Source organism: Schistocerca nitens, chromosome 4, assembly GCF_023898315.1.
Source record: "Schistocerca nitens isolate TAMUIC-IGC-003100 chromosome 4, iqSchNite1.1, whole genome shotgun sequence".
NCBI classification, from domain to species: Eukaryota; Metazoa; Arthropoda; class Insecta; order Orthoptera; family Acrididae; genus Schistocerca; species Schistocerca nitens.
This window is the reverse complement of record NC_064617.1, coordinates 20,502,385-20,526,927: the sequence shown is the minus strand read 5'-3', so window position 1 is coordinate 20,526,927 and position 24,543 is coordinate 20,502,385. Positions and strand designations below refer to the sequence as shown.

Genomic DNA, 24,543 nt, shown 5'->3' with positions numbered 1-24,543 from the left:
GTTGACCTCCACCTGTCCAATAGCCAGCTTCACACGTCCGTCCACATCAAACCCACCAACAAACAACAGTACCTCCATTATGACAGCTGCCACCCATTCCACATCAAACGGTCCCTTCCCTACAGCCTAGGTCTTCGTGGCAAACGAATCTGCTCCAGTCCGGAATCCCTGAACCATTACACAAACAACCTGACAACAGCTTTCGCATCCCGCAACTACCCTCCCGACCTGGTACAGCAGCAAATAACCAGAGCCACTTCCTCATCCCCTCAAACCCAGAACCTCCCACAGAAGAACCACAAAAGTGCCCCACTTGTGACTGGATACTTTCCGGGAGTGGACCAGACTCTGAATGTGGCTCTCCAGCAGGGATACGACTTCCTCAAATCCTGCCCTGAAATGAGATCCATCCTTCATGAAATCCTCCCCACTCCACCAAGAGTGTCTTTCTGCCGTCCACCTAACCTTCGTAACCTGTTAGTTCATCCCTATGAAATCCCCAAACCACCTTCCCTACCCTCTGGCTTTTATCCTTGTAACCACCCCCGGTGTAAAACCTGTCCCATGCACCCTCCCACCACCACCTACTCCAGTCCTGTAACCCGGAAGGTGTACACGATCAAAGGCAGAGCCATGTGTGAAAGCACCCGCGTGATTTACCAACTGACCTGCCTACACTGTGATGCATTCTATGTGGGAATGACCAGCAACAAACTGTCCATTCGCATGAATGGACACAGGCAGACAGTGTTTGTTGGTAATGAGGATCACCCTGTGGCTAAACATGCCTTGGTGCACGGCCAGCATATCTTGGCACAGTGTTACACTGTCCGGGTTATCTGGATACTTCCCACCAACACCAACCTATCCGAACTCCGGAGATGGGAACTTGCTCTTCAATATATCCTCTCTTCTCGTTACCCACCAGGCCTCAATCTCCGCTAATTTCAAGTTGCCGCCACTCATACCTCACCTGTCATTCAACAACATCTTTGCCTCTGCACTTCTGCCTCGACTGACATCTCTGCCCAAACTCTTTGTCTTTAAATATGTCTGCTTGTGTCTGTATATGTGTGGATGGATATCTGTGTGTGTGTGCGCGAGTGTATACCCGTCCTTTTTTCCCCCTAAGGTAAGTCTTTCCGCTCCAGGGATTGGAATGACTCCTTACCATCTCCCTTAAAACCCACATCCTTTCGTCTTTCCCTCTCCTTCCCTCTTTCCTGATGAGGCAACAGTTTGTTGCGAAAGCTTGAATTTTGTGTGTATGTTTGTGTTTGTTTGTGTGTCTGTAGACCTGCCAGCACCTTCATTTGGTAAGTCATATCATCTTTGTTTTTAGATATATTTCATATGAATAATTGACAGATAAACCTGCGATGGATGCTAGGCGCATTGTGAAACATGTTTTTGTTCCTCAAGAATATGAATTTGGCGCCCCCTTTTCCCGGTAGCATCTAGCTGCTTGCTGCGACTGCTTGCACAGCAGTTCCCGCTTCCTGTAGCCAGAAGCGGGAGAATCTACTACTCAAACGTGACTCAACTGCGCATACGCATGAGCCCGCGCGTAACTGCTAAAACAAATCGGATGTAAAAAGTTGCGACTTCATGCTCATTGGAGGCAATTTGTTGTTATAAAGCACTGCAAAGTCTTCTAAAGCCTTTGACACATTTTTACTTGGCAGACGCTTGCATGAGCACTGTGTGTCATTGTTGTATATGGCGCATTTCCTTTGCAATTTAAGTTATTTTCGTCCTTTTCTCTCGTTTATGTTTTATTGTTGAAGTATTATTCTGCAGTAGCGGGATACAGTAATATCCTTTGTTAGAGTATCGGTTCTTACTAGTCAAAATTAAAAAAAATTAACTGAAAACTCAAACAATGAAAAATTCCCGGAATTCTAAAAATACCCCGGTTTTTTCCCGGTTTTCTCCCGAATGAAAAAATTCCCGGGTTTTTCCCGGATCTCCCGGTTGTCCCGGGTCATATACACCCTGTCAACGTCAAGGTTGGTCTGTTCACCTCAATGCTTTACTAGGCACTGCCCTAGTGGAGGTGGTATGACTTCGACTTCCTATGGGCTCAGGGTGGCGAAAATTAAAAGGAAAGTAAGGCGAATCAGGCAGCAGGTACGCTGTCACAGGTGGTCCCTCTCCTCCCATCCTTGCTTCCGAGTAATGTGTGCTCACTTTTTAGCCTCCCCCAACCTAGCCCCTCTCCTCCCTGAGAAAGGTACTATTAATTCAGACACCTAGGAAGTGTCTCACTTTTACTTTTATCTGTGCGTATTGGCAGTACTATAAATATGACTTCTGTCCTGTTGACCACCTCCTTTACTTTAGTGTCAGGCCGTAAGATATCGATACTGCCGACATCCAGATGAAACTCACCGCTCTATAAATAATTTTTTCAAGAAATCATCTTGCTTTCAGCTGTTAGCAAAACAAAATTCAAACAGCTGATAGCAAGATTAAATACTTTAAAAAAATTAAATGCAAAGAACTCTAATATCCCATCCGAAATGAATTATTTCTGAAATCCACAAAGATAAACCTGTACATATACTTGTTCTGTCAAACCTCCACTACTGTGATGTAATCTGCGGTGGTACAAGTAGTGAAACTTCCACACAGATAGAACTACACACAAAAGGTTATGTATGTTACATTTATCTGTTTATTTGATCGTATTAGCAATTTTTATGCCCGTACAGTTGCTGCCAGACAAGTTGCACGACTACCGACATGAGGTCTACATCAGTATCTCAGTGTTTGTGCACCTTAGTACCTTACATCAGAGATCAGCATCTAACATCTCTCTGTAATCACAACACAAGGTCTTGCTTATCTAGTATCACAGCAATGGCCATCCCTAAAACAAAAATATTCACAAACTTCTTCAATGTCACTGCTGTCCAGCTCTGGGAGAAATTAATCTGCACTCTGTGCAAATTCTGTGCCCTGTTGCATTTAAGAAAAGTTGAAGTGACTCCCTTTGTCAACTTCATAATTTTTTCTTAAATAATTAACATTCACAGTCAGTTCTCTCTCAAACAATGAGGTACGTTTTCAGTGAGCAAAACTCTCCCTTCCTGTGTTATACTCTATCCCACACCATCTCTCACGCTCTCTGCTGCAATACGCACAGTAATTTGTCTTCATGAGTCTAATTTTCACAACTGAATATCAACTTCCAAACCTCACCCTGTCATGTCATGTGTCTTAATAAATGTCATGATATACAACAGAGAATGTCTGTTCATATGTGTGACATAGTTCCAGTATTTCCTCGATAAATAAAGCAATAAATAACTATAAAAAAAACACAATACAACAAGCTGTCAAGTCTCTATAGCTAAATATAAATACACTATGTCTTAATAATGGAGAAAATATTTTTGGTTGATACGACTACTAATTCTGATGTAACAGGAATGTACCTTTTGGTTAGAAGAAATCTTTTAGTGAAAGACTGGCTGTACAAGATTTTTAAAAATGCGGATCATCACTGAATAGAATATAACAAAATTATCATTTTTGCACATCCCCCCACCCCCGTGACTGCAGAATTATGGAGAGTAGTTGAGAAGACAGGGATTTAAAATGGAAATCAAAGGAAAAAACTTATCCAGGAGATTACTATCCAAGCAAATAATGGTACACAGTAAAAACAGTCTTTGGAATAAACCATGCAGAGCAACAGATTCAGAACTGAACAATGGAACATCCAGAATAGAGTAACAACAGTAAAAAACTGGAAGACTGAGGAGGCACTGAGTGGCAGGCATGCACATTGAAAGAGGACTGCTAGATATTACCAGCTGTTGGACTAAGTCCTTCATCACATGTAGACAACGTGTGTGTGTGTGTGTGTGTGTGTGTGTGTGTGTGTGTGTGTGTGTGTGTGCGCGCGCGCGCGCGTGTGCGTGTGCGCTCGTGTGCATGTTTTTGTCTGCAGCTGACGTAAGGCTTAGTCCAATAGCTAATATCAGACAGTTATTTTCCAATATGCCTGGATGACACTCAACACCACCTCCATAAAGTGAGTAGCAATCTGTACATTTCATGTTCTGCAACAATACACATACAATTAAATAAAACAAATAACACAAACAGTTATCAAAACATCACAAATGGGGCACAGAAGGTGATGAAAGACAACACACAGAGAACAACAAATGATAAGAGAAGGACGTACAGTGACAAAGATATAATCAGAAGCTGTAATATAAATGTACAATTTTCCCAGCTGAGGCTGCAACAAAGCTCAAAAAGAAATATATAACTCTTTCCTCGCCAAAAAATTCACCTGTTTTTAAATGCTCTGATCGACATAACTTCAACAAATTATCAAGTTTTAGAACTCTACCTTAAACATGGATAATCAATCTATACAGACAAGTAATTTATTTAAATGCAAATAACATGCTAAAAATTAATAGCATTTTCAGCTTATACACTACACAAAGTAAAGAAAAGTAGGGGGAAATATCACATTCACAGTTAACAGTCTGCTTGCCTTTGACACACACTGAAGAGGCAACAACTACATAGACATCATGCAAAGGAAGTGAGATATCTGTTGCTACGTTCCAACAGTAAACTGAAAAGTACATGTTAATCACAAGTACCATGCACAAATTCAACACAATTCTATTAACACAAATTAGTTTTACATACAAAAATAATAAACTTAAAAGTCACACCTTGCATAATTTTGGCAATAATTCCACACAAACTAGAGGCACCTACAAGAAAAAGAAATTACACGTGTTAAGTGATAATCTGCATATAACGATAACAACTCTTGTGAAAAAAATAAAACACACCAAATGTTAAAGTGCAATAAAACACTTAATTTAGCAAATTTACTGTTGAAAAGTCAACAAATTTTAAGAATATATGGATCCACATACTACTTTAGCAAAAGTGGTTTCATGTCTAAGGAATCACACAGCCCAAATAATGTTACCTTTAAGTCCTGATTTTTGCAGCTCACTTGCAGAAACTTACATTTGCAAAAAGAGTAGAAAAATGTAAAGTGAATAAAAATAGTAGTACATATGAGATACCTTGAGGAGGTTTACTTTTTCTTTCTGTTTAAAAAAAAAAAGAAAATCCTGATTATACAGCAGAAACTATTATGTGCATGTTTCTGAAATTTACCTGTTGTACAATATTTCTGCAAATAACAGCATTAATTTGCTGGTTCAGATGAGGTCCTGTTTCTATATCAGTTCAGTACTATGTTATTTTAACCAGTTTAAGGCATAAAGATAGTCATTAACGCTTTACTTCTGACCAACTTTGCTCTGATACAAAGCCACAGAGTGTATCAGAACATATTAGCTCAACACACGAAAGAATGAGACACAGCAGAGCACCCCACCTGACAGCAATGTGCAGGTGCTCTTGGCTCCAGTAACAGACAAGCTGTCCACAAGACTCCAGTGTAAAAAGGGCATAGCAATTTTCAGTATCAATATCCTACTAAACATAAATAATTTACAAGTAGAAGTAACAAAAACCAAGTAGTAGAAATGTTGAGTTACCGACAGGCCCAAAACTAAAATGATGGAAAACACACACACACATACTGAAGGGCATGGCAGAGGGTATGTTCCATTGTACCAGTTATTAGGGTTTCTTCCTGTTTCATTCACGTATGGAGCATAAGAATGATTGTTTGACTACCTCTGTGTGTGCTGTAATTACTCCAATATTCTGTTCAAGATTCCTACATGAGCAATACGTAGAAAGTTGTGATTTATTCCTACAGTCATCATTTAAAGTCCATTCTTGAAACTTTGTTAGTAGACTTTAGTAGCTTTCATCTATCTTCAAGAGTCTGGCAGTTTAGTTTCTTCAGCATTACTGTAACACTCTCCTATGGGTCAAACAAACCAGTGACCATTTGTGCTGCCCTCCTCTGTGTCATTCAATACCCCCTGTTAGTCCTATTTGGTGTGGGTCCCATACAATTTAGCAAGAATCTAGAATGGTTCATACAAATGATTTGTAAGCAATCTACACTATGTGATCAAAAGTATCCGGACACCTGGCTGAAAATGACTTACAAGTTTGTGGTGCCCTCCATCGGTAATGCTGGAACTCCATGTGGTGTTGGCCCACCCTTAGCTCTGATGACAGCTTCCACTCCCACAGGCACACATTCAATCAGGTCCTTGAAGGTTTCTTGGGGAGGGGGGGGGGGGGGGGGGGGAGCAGCCCATTCTTCATAGACTACTGCACTAAGGAGAGGTATCAATCAATGTCAGTCGGTGAGACCCGGCACAAAGTTGGCATTCCAAAACATCCCAAAGGTGTTCTAAAAGATTCAGCTCAGGATTCTGTGCAGACCAGTCCATTACAGGGAAGTTATTGTCATGCAACCACTCCGCCACAGGCTGTGCACTATGAACTGGTGCTCGATTGTGTTAAAAGATGCAATCGCCATCCCCGAATTGCTCTTCAACAATGAGAAGCAAGAAGGTGCTCAAAGTATCAGTGTAGGCCTGTGCTGTGATAGCATCATGAAAAACAACAAGGGTTGCAAGCCTCTTCCATTAAAAACACGACCACAATGTAACACCACTGCCTCCGAATTCTACTGTTGGCACTAAACACACTGGCAGATGACGTTCACTGGGCATTCGCCATACCCTCACCCTGCCATCGGGTACCACGCTGTGTACCGTGATTTGTCACTCCACACAACGTTTTAGCACTGTTCAATTGTCCAATCTTTACACTCTTTACACCAAGTGAGGCGTTGTTTGGCATTTACTGGTTTGATGTGTGGCTTATGAGCAGCCGCTCGACCATGAAATCGAAGTTTTCTCACCTCCTCCTCCATAACTGTCATAGTACTTGCAGTGGGTCCTGATGCAGTTTGGAATCCCTGTATGACAGTCTGGATAGGCGTCTGCCTATTACACATTACGACACTCTTCAACTGTCGGTGGTCTCTGCCAGTCAACAGATGAGGTCAATCTGTGCACTTTTGTGCTGTACATGTCCCTTCATGTTTACACTTCACTATCACATTGGAAACAGTGGACCTAGCGCGATGTTAAGGACTGTGGAAATCTCACGTACAGAGGTATGACACAAGTGATACCCAATCACCTCACCATGTTCAAAGTCTGTGAGTTGCGCGGAGTTCCCCATTCTGCTTTCTCACGATGTCTAATGGCTACTGAGGTTGATGATATGGAGTACTAGCAGTAGGTGGCAGCACAATGCACCTAATATGAAGAAATGTATGTTTTTTTGGGGTGTACGGATAGTTTTGATCACATAATGTACTTTGTAGACCGATTGCACTTTCCCATTATTCTACCAATAAACTGAAGTCTACCTCCTGCTTTACCTACAACTGAGCCTATATGATAATTCCATTTTACATCCATACAAGGTGTTACACCCAGAAACAAAGAGTTAAACCAGGTATTTGCATGAACTTGTCGATTTGAACCATTGATATTACAGTCCTAGGACACAACGTTTTTTTGTTTTGGTAAGTGCACGATTTTACATTTCTGAGCATTTAAAACATGTTGCCAATCTTTGCACCAATTTGAAACCTTATCAACTGAATATTTATGCCACATCTTTCAGACAGTACTTTATTATACACAATAGCATCACCTGCAAACAGTCTGAGGTGACTATTAATGTTGTCTGCAAGGTCATTAGTATACAACAAAAACAGCAAATGTCCAAATACACTTCCCTGGGACACACCCGAAGTTACTTCTACATCTGACAATGACTCTCCATCCTAGATAACATGCTGTCCCCTCCCTACCAAAACATCATCAATTCAGTCACAAATTCAGTTGATACCCCATATGTTAAAACTTTTGACAGTAGGCATAGGTGTGGTGTACACACACACACACACACACACACACACACACACACACACACACACAAGGAGGTTCTGTTGGATGGAGTAGCTGCTGGGGGAAAAAAAAGGCAGGGAGAGGGAGGGAGAGTTGGGGAAAGGTGACTGACTGCTTTGAAGGAGGCAACAGTTTCAACAGATAGGAATGCAGGAGGGACAAGCAGAAAGTGCACAAGATAGGGAAACAACACAAGGGCATCAGCGTCAGCAGGTTTGTGCAGTTCATGACAACATGACATGGGGGTGTGGACTGGGGGGAGATTGGAAAGGTTGAGAAGAATCCACTGAAACAGCTTGCAGCAGCATGTTCCATCACTGAATGATCAAGCTTAGCTGTGGCCATTGTTTGACAGGGGCCATTCACTTGGGTAGCCTACTGGTTGGTGGTAATGGTCCATATAAAAAAATATGCAGAGACTGAAGCAGAGCCAGTACATGATATGACTAGTTTCGTAAGTTTGTGGGAAAGTGCCTGTCTGTGAATACATTAGTGAGAGAGACCTCCAGTATACTGGGCATGGGAATTCTTATCACTGCCAATACCCTGTACACGGGTGTTCCGACTACATGGAATTGATTTTTTGGTGTGGAAGAGATGACGGTTTCCAAAATGCAGCTACCACTGATAATTGGTGTGCTTGATATGTACAGAAGCATCAGAGAGGTGAAGGCAATGTCAAGGAAGGTGGAACATTGGGCTGAGAAAGACCAGGTGAACAGAATGTCTTGGCCCTGGGTCCAATCATGAAGGTATCAACAATGCACTTGAACCAGAGAAGAAGTGTGAGGTTATGGGGAACTATGAAAGTTGTCTGCTTGTGTCTGTGTATGTGCGGATGGATATGTGTGTGTGTGCGCGCGAGTGTATACCTGTCCTTTTTTCCCCCCAAGGTAAGTCTTTCCACTCCCGGGATTGGAATGACTCCTTACCCTCTCCCTTAAAACCCACATCCTTTCATCCTTCCCTCTCCTTCCCTCTCCTTCCCTCTTTCCTGACGAAGCAACCGTTGGTTGCGAAAGCTAGAATTTCGTGTGTATGTTTGTGTTTGTTTGTGTGTGTATTGACCTGCCAGCACTTTCGTTTGGTATGTCACAACATTTTTGTTTTTAGATATATTTTTCCCACGTGGAATGTTTCCCTCTATTATATTGATATAATTAGTTATAATAATGAATATAACAAACATACAATGAAAATAATAGATGTACAAGGAATGAGGAAATGTGGTTGCAATCTGAAGGATTGGAGACTTAGTGTTCAATGGCAACAAGTCCATGGGAAGGGTATGTTTATCTATGGAAGGGGGCATCAACAGTGAAAAGTAGGAATCCAGGTGATAATGGGGTGGGGATGGCTGAGAATTGGTGAAGGATGTAGTTCATATCTTTAATACAAGAGATTAGACTACAAACAAATGGATGTATGAGACTGATGACAAGAGCAGAGATTCTTTCAGTGGGACTGCATTAACCAGCTGCAAAGGGGCATCCAGGATTATGGATTCTGGAAAGCAAGTAGATGGTGGGTGTGCACGGGGATGTTAGAGAGAGGATGGGGATGGACACAGATGGAGGGGAGGTGGGGGAGGAGGGTGTTCCAAGATGGACCCAAGGGTTTTAGTAAGGATTGTAGACTTTGCTGGCCTTTTTGTACGTGATCACTATGGCAGAACATGTCGTTGGAATCACATAGTTGGCAGATGCTTTCTGGGAGGCAGTCACTGTGATTCATCATGACAGAAGTGGAGAGCCTCTGTCTGCAAGGAGGCTGAAGAAATCAGGGTCTGTCTTGAGTTTCCGGATGGCTATTCTTTCTTCCACTGACAGATTTACATACCAGGTAAGGATGATAAGGTGAAACTAAACATAAGACATTGCTGGAAGTTAACTAGGGGGTGGGTAGGTGCCAGAGAGGGTGTGGCCCTACAAGAAACTCCATTCTTGTCCACCAACTCCTCTGACCAATTGCCCATAGGCTAGCCTGTAAAAGATACTACCACGTCCTCCATCAATTCTCAATCATCCCCAACTCTTTATCATCGAGATCACTACTTGTCACTGCTGACGTCAGCTCTCTATACATCCAACATCCCCCATGCCCACAGCCTTGCTGAAAATGAACACAACTTGCCACAGCATCTCATTTCTTCTAATACATCTACTTAATTATGTCCTCACACACAACAACTACTTTTCTGAGTAAGCTAATTTAACAAGTCTGTGACATGCCCATGGGCATCTGTGTGGCATCATCCTATGCCAATCTGTTTATGGGCCATCTAGAGAACATTCCTAACTATCCTATGTCTGGTTCAGGTTTATTGATGATACCTTCACAATTAAGACCAGTCTCAAACTTGAAAGGAATTGCTGCTGCAGTGAATGCAAGTCCACCTAAACCAGTTCCCAAGTGAACACTGATTAGGGAAGTTCACAGAACGGATATTTAGAGTTTTGTACCTCGCAAAAGACCATTGCCCACACTGGCACATAAAGCTGCATGTCTTCAGTGTGGAAAACAACACAAAGTGGGCAGCAGCTGACTGGAGGCACACAGTATGTCTAGACAGGTTATAATGATGTCTCTTTCTCGAATTATGCGTAGTGTCAAGTGCACAAATGGCCCAATGAGGCATTTAAACATTAGGGTATGGAAGTTTTAGTTCAATCTGTAGGTGGTTCTGTAACCCACCATCCCTCACCGTACCGAGGTAAAGATTAACATGAACAAGAATCAGGGTGTTTATTTCAACATTCTTAGTGACCAACTGTTTACCTTTCTTCTAAATTTTCACTATGAGTATACTGTGGAAACTCTCGTCTTTGAAGACGGCAGCAACAATTGCTTGGTAGTTTACTGGAGATAAGGGCACAAATTGCGAGGTCACCAGTCCCTTTATCCTTTATGTACCGAACCACGAATAATGCTAAGAAAAAGGATATAAAATGCAAATCCCAGAAAGCCCAACTGTAAGCAAGATACAACAAGACAGAGATAATATCAAGCAGCAGTAAGAGGGGAGTGAGAAAGGGGGGTGGGGGGTAAGATGGGTGAGCTGCTCTGCCCAGAATGCAGTTGGAGATCCCCCAAAGCATGGTATGTAGTGAGAGAGACATCCTCTACATCCCATCACACCACCTGTTACTCCAAGAAAATGAGCAGCATGGCCAAGATGATAAAATTTAAGGAAAGATAAAAAATTAAAAATTGCGATTGGAAAAGAATAAGGACAATAAAAAGATGGGAGGGGTAGGCGACACACCAGACTGTCGAGAAAAGGCCACTGTACATCTCCTGGCCCAAAGCAGGAAAGGGGTGCCCCCTTAACTCCTTAGGCAGTCAATGGGGCCAAAGTTCCCCATCTCACAGAGATGAATAGAAACCACTTTCACGGGTGGAACATAAAACCAGCCCAGCTGCTTTGACATCATCTGGTAGCACCAGAGGTAGTGTATCAGGAAAGTTAAGATATCACCGTAAAGCAGCCAAATTTTGGAAGTCTAGTAGGATGTGGGCCACCGTCATGCAGGCACCAAATCAGCAGTAAGGTGGGTCCACACATTGGAGACTGTGGTTGCGGATAGCCTGGTATGGCCAATGCACAGCTGACAAAGAACAGTGGATTCCCTGCAAGAAGCCCACAAAGGGAAGACTGTCATGTGGCTGTGGTCTCTTTATTGCCCCCAGTTTGTTTGGAAAATCCATTGCAGAACATTCCGAGTTCCAGACCTCCAACAAAATACAGCTTAGAGTCAACTGACGGTCCAGTTGTGGGACCCCCATTTACAAAAGTCGTCATCCTTGTGGCCATCTTTGCCAAAAAAGCATGTGTTGTTACTCTCTTACTTCATAGTTGCTTCATGAAGTTAACAGTTTTATCTCTTCCAGCAATAAGGATACCATGGTGGAAATGGGAAGCAAAACCTTCACATGTTAAATGAATGAGGAAATCTGTCTGATAATCTATTGTCTGAGATCCAAACATTTGGACGTTTCCCAACTAGCAGTTTCCACTCACTGATATGTTATTGCTCCATCACGGAATAAACTTGAAAATCTTAGCTATTTTTGTATGTGCATATGGCCTAAACCGTTTAGCAATGATGTTCAAGTTCAGTTAATGCTGTTTTATAATAGTCTACCAGACAAGGAGAAATAGTTTATCTGTGGACAACTAAAACCTGAAGAAATAAAGTGCACAATACTTTTTTGAATGGTGTTTCATCCTCTCACTTACATTACTTCATTCAATGAACAAAGATTTGAAACAGCACCTTAAATGATGTCAGTAAAGATATTGCAAATGCCACTACTGTTTTATCATAACCTCAGCACATAGCCAGCGGCTGTGAAATTAAAACACACAACTAATAAAATTCTACACTACATCAAGACATAACTTCAAAAGACCAAAATGGTATGCAGTAAGATGGAGAAAACAATTAAAAAATTACCTTTATCCTCTATCAGATTGTTAGACAAGTCTAAAGTATGAAGAGGTGTGTTGCTGTTGGCTATTAACGCCAGTGACAGTTTGTGAGCAAAATCCCTGAAACAAGGAGATAGAAATGTAATTATTTTTTTTTCTCCGTCATCCAAACATTAGGTTGCTGCAGAAGGAGCATAGCAGTTGTGTTTTATAACCTGTAGCACATAATTATTTCAGTAACATGCTAAATAAAAGTACAATTAATTTATCTTTATAATCTTAATGATTTATAATATGAAACCACTAATTTAAGCATCACTATGGTTGCTCAATCGATGGTGTTTCACTTCTGTATACTGTAACATTCTTGGAGTGTACACGACACACTTTTATTTTATTTATTATTTTTTTTAACAGAGCTCTCTATCATTCCCAAATACTGAGGGGTTAATATTGCCAGAATTATTATTGCAGTATGTTCTACTAGAGCATCTAATAGTGGTTGTTTAAGAACACACAGAGCATACTGTAATGGAGAACTTGCACTCACCAGAACTAGAGCAGTAGTTGCTGACTGTCCTATAGTGTGTACCATACATAGTTTGTTCAATATAATGTATACAGTGAACAAAATATTCTATTTACTATCTGTTGGTGAGTGTGTGCAGAGAAAATGAATAAGACACTGATTAAAAGTCTACTATTTATGTAGACACAAATAATAGCTTTTGCCATTGGTGATTGGTACAGCAGATGATACTATCCAGCAGAATATGAGCTGCATACAATGCTAGGCTTTTGTGTGGGAAAAGGACTTTATTTATGCTAGAAGTGGTGTAGGAAATATGCACTGAATGGGAGCAAAGAATTATTGTACAATGGAAAATCTGGGATGAAATGACAACAATATGAATTATGATATTCCCAGAATGAGATTTTCACTCTGCAGCGGAGTGTGCGCTGATATGAAACTTCCTGGCAGATTAAAACTGTGTGCCCAACCGAGACTCGAACTCGGGACCTTTGCCTTTCGCGGGCAACTGCTCTACCAACTGAGCTACCGCAGCACGACTCGCGCCCGGTCCTCACAGCTTTACTTCTGCCAGTATCTCGTCTCCTACCTTCCAAACTTTACAGAAGCTCTCCTGCGAACCTTGCAGAACTAGCACTCCTGAAAGAAAGGATATTGCGGAGACATGGCTTAGCCACAGCCTGGGGGATGTTTCCAGAATGAGATTTTCACTCTGCAGCGGAGTGTGTGCTGGTATCCTTTCTTTCAGGAGTGCTAGTTCTGCAAGGTTCGCAGGAGAGCTTCTGCAAAGTTTGGAAGGTAGGAGACGAGATACTGGCAGAAGTAAAGCTGTGAGGACCGGGCGTGAGTCGTGCTTCGGTAGCTCAGTTGGTAGAGCACTTGCCCGCGAAAGGCAAAGGTCCCGAGTTCGAGTCTCGGTCGGGCACACAGTTTTAATCTGCCAGGAAGTTTCAATTATGATATTGCTACTACTTGCCACATACAGAAGTCTTGGGAAGAAAGTAACTTTAAAAGTATTACTTTATTGTATACTTCAGTGAAAAGCAAAAAGATTAAAACTTACAAACCACACACAACAGTTGTCTATCAGTCACCCCAAAATCTCATCAAAGTATACTTCTAAGCAATAGTCAGCTAATCTAACAGAAGCACTGTGAAGGGGTAGGTGTGAGAAAGACAGAAATTATGGTTTTTAATTTGATTTGAAGTGACAATCTAATCCAAGAAACACACTGAGTGAGCACAGTTATTCAAATGCTTATTCTAATTATTTTATCAATAATTATATTTAAAATTATACAAGGGCAACAGAGACACATTAAATTAGTTGCACAAGCCCTAATAATCATATTCGTGCCAATGAGGCATTCAATAGGCTGTGATGCCCTTTGATAGCGGTTCTATCACATTTTAAGGTTTTTATATGAAGAAGCAGGTATAGTTTTAAATTTACTTCACCCTATTTCCATATATTTGGTTACTTATATATTTTACTTTCCTTTACTTCTCCTTACTAACTGGCTGTTGTTTACCTACTGCTAACACACACACACACACACACATTACATTTAATTATACATATATGGATAATCAGCAAAGAAAAATACTTAATTACGTATTGGTTTATTGTACTATGATGTTTATTTCCCAGCGCACAAACAAATATGTGTAACCTCAAAATCCAGATCATTACCAGGAAGAGTTTGCAGCCACAGCAGGTCTCCTTTGCATATCAGCCACTCCATTTTTCTCAATCCTCCCATCACCATCCTCCCATCCTCTCCTTGTCTCGGAATATTCTCCTCCAATCCTTTCAGCCAACTACATGTTCACCTCTTGCCTTAGAGTCACAATTCATGCATCTGCCTCAGTATTCTGTCTTGTGTGATTTTCTTTACATTTCTCTACCAATTAAGCATTGTCGATTCCATCTGCTTCAGTAAGGATACATCCTTTATTATCTCCCTCATCACAACATTTAATAACCTATCCATCCTCGTTGCTATTACTCTGGTTCTGTTAAATTTCATTTCACATGCCTGTACCTTCCTTAAATCCCTTTACTTTACTGTCCAGGTTTTACAATCACAGCTCAGGACAGGCACCTGGTGAGATCAATACATTATTATTAGCTTGGAGTTACACGAGACATCTTCATTCCACACCTAGCTGCTGACACCCTTACCCCCAAACAACCCCCCCCCCCCCCCCCAGCTCAGTGAAGGGTGAAGACAGTTACAGAACAAAGAATGTTTCCTGCCGTTCAGAGCAGGAAGACTGCGGTTACAGTGGAGCAGCATTGCAAACCAGAGCGGCGCGGCACAGCAAGCACAGTAGCAATGGCGAAACAAACAATTATTGCCCAGTGCACACAATTATAGTGGTACCACAAGCAAAGAAGAGTGCCACAGAGCGGCGCCGAGCAAATCGAATGCGTTTGTTTCAGAGAGCTGTGGTAGTGCATCACCGGTGGTTTTTGGTTGTCGCTACAGGTAGCAGAGTCAGTACTATTTCTTGTGCTGTGTTTCTGCTGTTATACTTTTGAGAAAATGGTATCTGTGGAAGCTTCGATAGCGGCCGTTTTTACTTGGCGTCCTTTATGGTACCACCAAAACAACGATCATCACAATTGACTCATTTTGGCCCACTAAATGATGAGGTTGCAGCAGAATTACAGACTAAGGTACAGAAGGCATTTCATTAATTTCTCATTTCTTTCACTGTCTTAAAAGATGCAATAGTAAAGTTGCAGTAGCATAACTGAGAAACACATGAAAATTGTGTTGTAATATATGACAAAAAGCTTCCAAAACCGTCACCTTTGGGCACCTCCGTTTAAATGTTTGTTAAAGTTTTGTCCTGTCTGATAAATGCCTTGCATAGAATGCTCGATGTCTCCTGTCTGTTGCTTCCCAGCAATGAGGGATTCTTGTAGGTGAACAGCAGTATCGTGGAGAACATGTATATTTCACAATATTCTCAGCAAATTCTGGAATCCTCTACTGGCTTCCAAAATATGCTCCACTTAGTGTTCATAATTCCAAAAGTACCTTCTATTAATCATTGTGGTCTGGAAAAGCATTTGTTGAAACATTCATTCCATGGATCTACATCGTCTGTAATATTTGATAAAATGCCACAACAATGGGTATGCCTATTCTCTAATGAATACAAAAGGCAATCCCACTGATGTATTTAGCAGTGGAGAGTCTGGTGGTGTATTAAGCTCCCGTCCTTGCATCAAGTGAAATACACTTTCCTACACATATCCCTCAACATCGATTATAAGGAGTTTCTCCTGAGGATCTGCAAATGCTTGTCGTATGATTGCACAAAAATTTTTATTACTACAGAATATTGTACCAAAATTTTCTGAGTATTTCAGGTGAAAGTGTTTTCTGTCAACATCACTGACTGCAATTGGAAAGTTCTGTATGTCATATAAACCATTTACAATATTTAGAAAGGACCTTGCATGTTGAGTGACTGGAGGCAATCTCACAGCATGTTGGGAGTTGACTCCACAATACTTACAACAATTGTGAGTCCTACTGTGAATGTCAGAGCCATGTCTCAAACACTACTTCTGGTTTCTAAGAACCTGCATTAGCTATCGATGGTCCTCAAAAAAGACGTTATTTAACTGGTAAAATCTGTAGCAGCTTGAATGCCTGTCGGACAGATATGGAAGTTTGCTCTACTAATCATATAGAAAAATACTCTCCCCTTTGCATACAATCATTTGCCAAAATATTGTTTCAATACCTCATACTGTTTCTGGGACTTGAGGAAGTTACAAATATTAACTCCGCTTTTCCACTGGGATGTGAGTTTGCAATTAAGCACTGTACACCAGTTTTCTTGAGACAGGTCATCGATAGCAATATTATTATAAGTTTAACGAATAATTCAGTAGGTTAGCTACATTCATACGCAGAAACATATGACCTAATAACATGATCCAAATGCCAGTTCATAGCAACCCCTAATTTTCAAAGCAAACTTTTCGTAATTCTTGCAGTAGGCTACTTAAGTGTCAAATATCACAATAACTATTACCATTAACAAAATAACAGAGTGCTCATCATGAAGCTGAGGAGTAAAGCTACGAGATGTGCAAGAATCAGAATTTTTCACAGAGTAGTTTCTTTAAAATCGTTTGAGAAAGACTGCAGATTGGCTAGCTTGCTTGTTTTCCACCCACACACAAGTGAGCCTGCTGGCTGCTGCGCCATGACCTGCCTCATTATACCTGAGCACAAAGCAGTGCATTGGCATATGCCCAACAAGTAACTCCACTCTGCACTGTTATACAGCTCCACTGTAATCTGGCACTAAAAGTGAGAACGCCAAAATTGTAATGGACCTTAGTCGGGAGAAGAGGTAAGGCAGCCGGCGGGTATTCCCGTGGGTCTGTATGCGACGGGGCATGTCCCACCTGCAGCTGTCCCACCTCTGCTCCAGTACAGCCAAATGGTTAAAGAACACCTATCATCCAACAGAGTGCTACATCTAAAATAGAAAATAGGGTGTGGCAGAAAAGGAGACAAACCTTAAAGCAATTAAAACAAGAGAAAGAGAGTAATGAGTGAACACATCAAGGAGGTACGGTAGTATCAGGGGTCCCCTGACCCAGCATGCAATGAGACACACCCCAACCCCAACCATTCTGCCCTTGCCCAAAATGTAGCTAACAACCTTATATCTGAAAATAAAGCCACTTTCATGGATAAAACAGATAACCATGAATTGTCTTCCAAAATTAGAAGCACAGAATTTAGAAGCCCACACTCAACATCAAGGGCCAGAAGAAGGGGGCATTCCACCAGGATATGAGCTACTGTCTATAAGACTCTATAACTACACTGTGGGGATGGCTCATCACGTAAAATAAAACCACGGGTTAGCGTGTTATGGCCAATGTGAACACGACGAAAGACAGTGGATTCTTTCTGGGAGAAAAGGAAGGAAGAGCACCGTGCAGCAACAGTTTCCTCTACAGCACAGAGTTTATTAGAGGGTGCAGTTTACTACCACATGTTATTCCATCCCTGAGCAAGCACAGTTCTTAGACGGACCCACAAATCCGTAGCTGGGATCAGCAAAGCAAATGGGGCAAGTAATCGCTCCTCTTATCAAACGGTCAGCCAGTTCATTCCCCCGAGATACCCACATGACCTGGAGTCCAAAGAAAGGCAACTGATCAGTCAGTACGATCATGTTCAGGAGGAAGGTCGTGAATAGCAGAGACAACATAGTGACAAGAGTAACATTGGTCAATAGCCTGGAGGGCTGCTCGTTGAATAACTACATTTTAAAACGCAATGAAGGTAGACCCATTTAATAAACTGGAGAGCTCTGTTAAGGGCTATGACTTCTGCTGCAAAAACACTACATGTTCCTGGCAACAAATGGTGTTCCTGACTGTAAAAGCATATTCCATTGTATCTACCATTTTAGAGTATAGTGCTGTGATGCTCTATGTTTGGCCAGTTACGGCTTGCCCGCTGAGGGGTGGGACTGAGATGCTCGTGTCCAGCCCCACAGTACTCTACTCAGCCACATGCTCACTCCACGTCTGTTGGGACATGCGAATATCCGAGCGTGACCAGTCTCAGTTGACAACCAAGCTCGCCCTTTCCTTGCCCCGCCACACTGTAAATCCAATATCTCCCTCTATCATTTTCTTTCTCTTTCCCTTTTTCTTTTTTTCTTTATCTCTTTTTTAACACTAAAGTAACATTTCCAAGAACACATACATGACACAATTTATTTGATGCATCACATGGATAATAATCTAATATTCAGTACAAAAAGTCTCATTTCCAAGCAGAAGATTTATTCTGCTTGCCAATAATAGGAAACTGCACAAATATTAAATAAATACTATCCCTTGAATCTAGGGAACAACTGAATGCAGAAAGAAAAAATACTAAGAACATTATATATGCACAGCTGTAAATATTCACACTTTTCAATTAAAGAAAATTTACAATTACTGTTGATAAGCAGCAGCATCATTGTAGCAGTCTGTATTTAATTGACTGTGCCAGTTTGTTAATATCTTGTTAGCATTACTGAAGCATCACTTACTACCTGTGCTTGTTGCTGGGATATATAAAATACATCTTATAACTGCAGCCATCACTTATAGATAGTTTACACGTATGTTGTAACACTTTATACATCATCATCATAATCATGATCATCATCCTATCCTATGTGAATTCAAATATACAGATCTACTGCAACATGCATTAAAATATATGGCTCTAGTTCCTCTGCAACTGAGAATTTCTTATAGTCCAAGTTCCTGAAATGATCTCTCTCTCTCTCTCTCTCTCTCTCTCTCTCTCTCTCTGTGTGTGTGTGTGTGTGTGTGTGTGTGTGTGTTTTGTGATGACACAGTACTTGATAGCTCTAATTTAAAAAACAACAGAGAGAGTAGTAATATAGAACTGTATGTAAGTGTACCAACAAAAAATGTATTTTACACTGATAAAATATTATATACAACTTCCATTTGGCTGTAAGATAATACACACTAGCTATACAAAAATGATTACATGAATGACTGCATGCAGTAACCTGTAAAATTAGCCCACTTTTGTAGCACACTGCTAAGAATATCCCGCTTTTCATTTTTGTGTCAAGCATATTGACAACAAGGAAAGATAACCTAAGGAAGATATGAATTTTATGGTCGAAAGTAATTACGACCTTCTTGTGTACAAACGTCACAGGTCAATTTTTGATCCCCCATACCTCATATTAAAAAACACATATCTGTTAGTATACATCAATTAAGCTAGTTAATTACAAATTCATCCTTTCTTTGTACCATAAAGAACAAATACTTGCTACTGCAGTCATGTAACTCACTTCACACTATTCAATAGTCATTTTCATTGACTTGGCAGATTTGTTGTTAAACCAGGGATGATCTAACTAGATTGTAGGTTTTTTTTCCACCTTCTAATTCATCACTCCCACTTTAAATGGTTCCAGGAAACATACAATTTTTTATTGAAATGGAATTCTTTTTCGTCACTAACACAGCAATTTCATCTTGTTTCAAAGATGAGTTTAAAGGTAAGCAAACACCAGTTTTCTTCATGTATTGTACAACACATTTTGCAGCATTTATTGTTACTAGAATCTTTGGGGCATAATTTGGCATAAGGCAATCATCATCTAAAGTGCTGCTAAGTGCTGTGTTATTACAATGACAAGCACAAAGAAACCTCTTGTTGTTTTTTAATGCATTTATTATATTGCCACCCTCTAGCAAAATGTTGCAATCAGCTATACATTCTTACATTTCTTTGTTAATATTTTCAATCCATGATTATGTAATGTGCTGAAAGTGTCAAATAATGCACCCGATTGTGTGAATCAGTTGCAACGCAAATTTTCTCAATAACTTTCTTAATAAAGAAAGGTATTATGCTGTTTCACGTTGTACTAACCTGTTCTTTGCATGTCTGCTTACAGTGGAGGGGTATAGCGTGACATCTGAAATGCTGACTTCTCCATAGTGCGTATCTAGACCTTCTTGGCCTTGTTCTCTGAAGCCTACACCAGAACAGCATCAAAAGGTCTCATATCTTTGACACACAATGCAACGCATTTTGTTGTTATGCTATTTTTGTTACTGCCGGCATCCCTGAAGGAACTGTGTCAATGTAAGATTCCTTCAGCTGTGTTTCTTTAAATGAATAGTTCCAAACTGGAACCACAACAGTGAGCAGTTTATGCAGGATGCAAGCACATTGAACTAAACTGTTTCCATCGACAACCAACACAAATTTATTCCACGGTTTGCTTTTTAGACTCTCTCACTTCTTCACTGTCTACACACTGGTTTCAATCTTACTGCACTCATTTCCTTATGCTGTGCCATTACAGACAAACAAATCACGATGAGATCTCTGTGCCAGCAGTAGTTGTGCGAGGATAAAGACATGTTTAATGGTGGAGTGACAATTGTGGCTTTTGCATAACTGGATGTCATATCGACAGGATTTAGACATTCAAATTTTTTATACACCTCATTGCACAACAGGCCGTCAACAGATTTATATTTCTCTACTTTATTTTCTTCCTTGAAGACTAGACAAACTGGTGGAAGTGGTGGATGGTGCTCTGTACAACTCACACACAAATGTGGCTGTTCACAAGGAGGGCCTCACGGAGTGATCATCAGCAGTTACTACATTTAGGGTCTGCCGTGATGTGGAATGACATATGAGTCATATGATATGACTAAAATGTAAGCATTGGAAGCACCTCATGTGCAGTGGACTATGTGGTTTCAGTCATACCTGTACACCATGACTTAACTTTTTCTGGGAGGGCATTCACTTCCAAGAATAAGATATATGTGCCTGATTTGTGCTATTATCATTGGGACCTTTCTGGGTGCATCAGATAAAATGAACATCACACTGCTCAAGATTAGCCTGTAGCTCCTCATCTGTTTGAAGTGTAGGGTCTCAGTGGAAGATGATTCCTTGGATCAGATTTAAAGTCTTCTGTGGGGCAATGGTCACTGGTATGTCATCCAGATGTTCACATGGTTGATGTGCTGTAGATAACGCAGCAGAGGCGGCTTTAATCAATAGTGATCCATTGTGCATTTTTCTCAAACATTCAACGTCTCCAAATTTATCTTCAATATTTTGCCACAAAAAATAATGGCTTTGTCACAGTAAAGGTACCCTATCAGTTTCAGTGCATAATAAGTGTCAGATAAACTGTTTCACCTGTAAATATCTAGCTTGTCCACCTTTCCATGGCATAGCTGAGGTAGTGAAATCAGTAGGGTTGGAACTGTCAACACTAAAGTTTCCATTCCTGTCTGAAGAGACGGCCAAATGACAGTGGCCATTGCTCTGATGTAATTTAATACATTTTGTGCACAAAATGTTTACTCTGATGTCAACCACTCTGATCGAGGACTCTTCCCACAGACATCAACCAGCCGCATCGAAGGCCATCTGGCACAATGGGAGCAGTAAGAGCTGTTCGAGTGGTTCTTCCCCAGTCGGTTCACGTTACAGAGATATCTGAACAATGAAGGTCAGACTCATTAGGAGACGACAAATTACTTCAGCCAAAAGGTGATGAATGAAAGAATATTCCAAGAAAGGAAGAACCTATGGAATGGCCCAGCTGACATAAAAAAGAGAGCAAGTGAAGGAAGGATATTCAGAGATGAGAGATTGCAACTCGGGAACGGAAATAGGTGCTGCAATAGCTTGGGGCCCCATGCTTGCGATGCATGTACTCACATAAGAGGCATGTTCCCCTTCAAATTTCTTCACACAAATCAACATTTTGCACCTCTGCTAGCATCTTCAGAATCTTCTGGTATCCCCTGTTAACTCAATACTGTCGAAGAGCAATGTTGCATTCACTTATAACAGGGAGCTTTCCCATTCTTGTTCTTAAGAAGTGGCATTATTTAAAAGAATTTTTTCCAGGCTGCCTATGATGGGCCAATATCATTGGCTGGGTAACAATAACAGGCAGAGAAAGAGAGGAGGAATATTTATCAAAATACAGGGTGATCAATACTGAACACACCCACCTGGTGGAGATTTTTTCTCCTGCCAGCTGACAGCTGGTGACAGCACTGGTAGGAACTACATTTCCCTTCTGTTGCAACTTTTGTTTGTTAGGCGATGCAATATAGTTCATCAAGTAGAAGTGTAGAAAGTGAAATGGGAAAATACAAGTATTCTATTCACCAAAGAGTATTCATGTACGATTCATGCATGTGTACGGAATAAGGAGATTATTTAAAGAGGAATTTCCTGATATTCAAGTTTCTAATCGGGGTAAGATTAATCGATTGGTAAGTAAATTTCGTGAAACAGACAGGAAACATGAGACTCTCACGTGTAGGACTCATAGAAGAAACTCTGGCTCACATCGGATATGCTCTGGAAAGGCTTCCTTGAAAATCAGTTTGATGTCTTTCTCAGCAATGGGAATTTCCTACGGCTCTGCTCAAAAAGTTATTAAGTTACTGAAGCTACAACCCAGTAAAATAACTGCAGCACAAGAACATAAACCCAGCAAAAAGGCTGAGGTTTAGTGAATGGATTTTGACTAGCGTGCATAGTGCAGAAACTGACCCTAACCAAACTTTATTTTTGGACAAAATAACAATAACTGGAGTTCTGAAAAGCCTAACATACTACACGATGAACCCCAGAATGATCAAAAAACAGGAGGGTGGTGCATTATTAGCAGTGAGAGACTAACAGGTCCTTTTCTTCCAGGAAACAATTAACAGCGAGAGGTATGTATAAAACATTTTGTGGCCTTTTGTTTTTAACCAACAGAGAGAGAATGCGCTTTCACAACCCCTCAGCACAACTCTGTGACGGCACACACAGTTAGCTTTGGCATTTCAGTAAATTCATGACATGTTTCATCACTAACAACATATGGCCATCTCATTACCTGAATTTATCCACTTTTAATTCTTATCTGTGTGTGTGTGTGGGGGGGGGGGGGGGGGGGCATTAAAAGAGAAAGTGTACAATTCAAATCATTCAAATCAATAAACTTAACACAAACGTAAAACATACATTCATCACAAAATTGGTGCAATTTCTCAGAAAAAACTGCAGTTACAACTGAGCAATTTCCTAAGTAGGTGTCGGCAATGACTGAACAATGAAAGGAGGCAGTTCTAGTATCTCCTTGATTAATATACAAGAGCAATTACTTTTCTTTTTTAGTGTTTATGTTACATATATTAGAAATAATTTATGTGACAAACGGCTCGATATTTACTGCGGTCCTTCTCTCATTCCTACAGCAGACACACCAGCTGGCCTCGCCATCTGGCCACACACCATAAAAGCAATCACCATAACCTTGCAGTATCATCATACCACAGAGGCAGTTTCCTGGCAGTGGATTGTATTTCTAGTGCACTTCTTTGATGGTAGGTGCTGCGCGGGGTAGCCGCACAGTCTAAAGCGTCTTGTCATGGTCCGCGCGGCTCCCCCCATCGGAGGTTCGAGTCCTCCCTTAGGCGTGTGTGTGTGTGTGTGTGTGTGTGTGTGTGTGTGTGTGTGTGTGTTTTTGTCTTTAGTGTAAGTTAGTTTAAGTTACATTAAATAGTGTATAAGCTTAGGAACCAATGACCTCAGCAGTTTGGTCCCATAAGACCTTACCACAAATTTCCAAATTCCTTGATGGGGGGAAGTCAAGAAGCTGGAAGCCTACGGTTGTCACGCCTAGTGAAATTACCTTCATTCTTGTAAATATAAACTGCTTCTCCTTCAATAAACGTTACATTCTTTCATTAACACACATACATTGTTGAAATCTATGTCCTGGCTGCAGTCCTCCTAATGTTCCACTACTTCATATTTCATACTTTGCTCTAATTTGAAGAGGATGACATAGCATAACAACACAGAAGATTTTGCCTTCAAATTGAAGACTGCTGCAGCAGAAGATAATTGGAAGCATGTATCTCTTACCATTTAACACCGAGGTTATCCAGATAAAGTTCCTCAAGGCTAAGAGTCTTCTTCAATATGTGCAATAACCGATCCAAGGCCTCATGGGTCAGCTTCATATTGCTGGCTTTCAGTTTTGTGAACCACGTATTGTACTCTAGGGCGCTGATTATAGGCACTATGTCC

The 24,543-nt window shown here is 40.9% G+C and overlaps 1 protein-coding gene across 1 annotated transcript in view; it reads right to left on the bottom strand.

Moving 5' to 3' along the window:
• Positions 1-24,543, bottom strand: part of LOC126251387 (F-actin-uncapping protein LRRC16A) — a 598,780-nt gene that overhangs the window by 236,632 nt on the left and 337,605 nt on the right. Inside the window, exons 8-9 of the mRNA XM_049951780.1 lie at positions 24,379-24,543; positions 12,365-12,459 (exon numbers count right to left, since the gene is read on the bottom strand). Coding sequence (XP_049807737.1) covers positions 12,365-12,459; positions 24,379-24,543 — 260 coding nt within the window. The remainder of the gene's footprint in view (positions 1-12,364; positions 12,460-24,378) is intronic.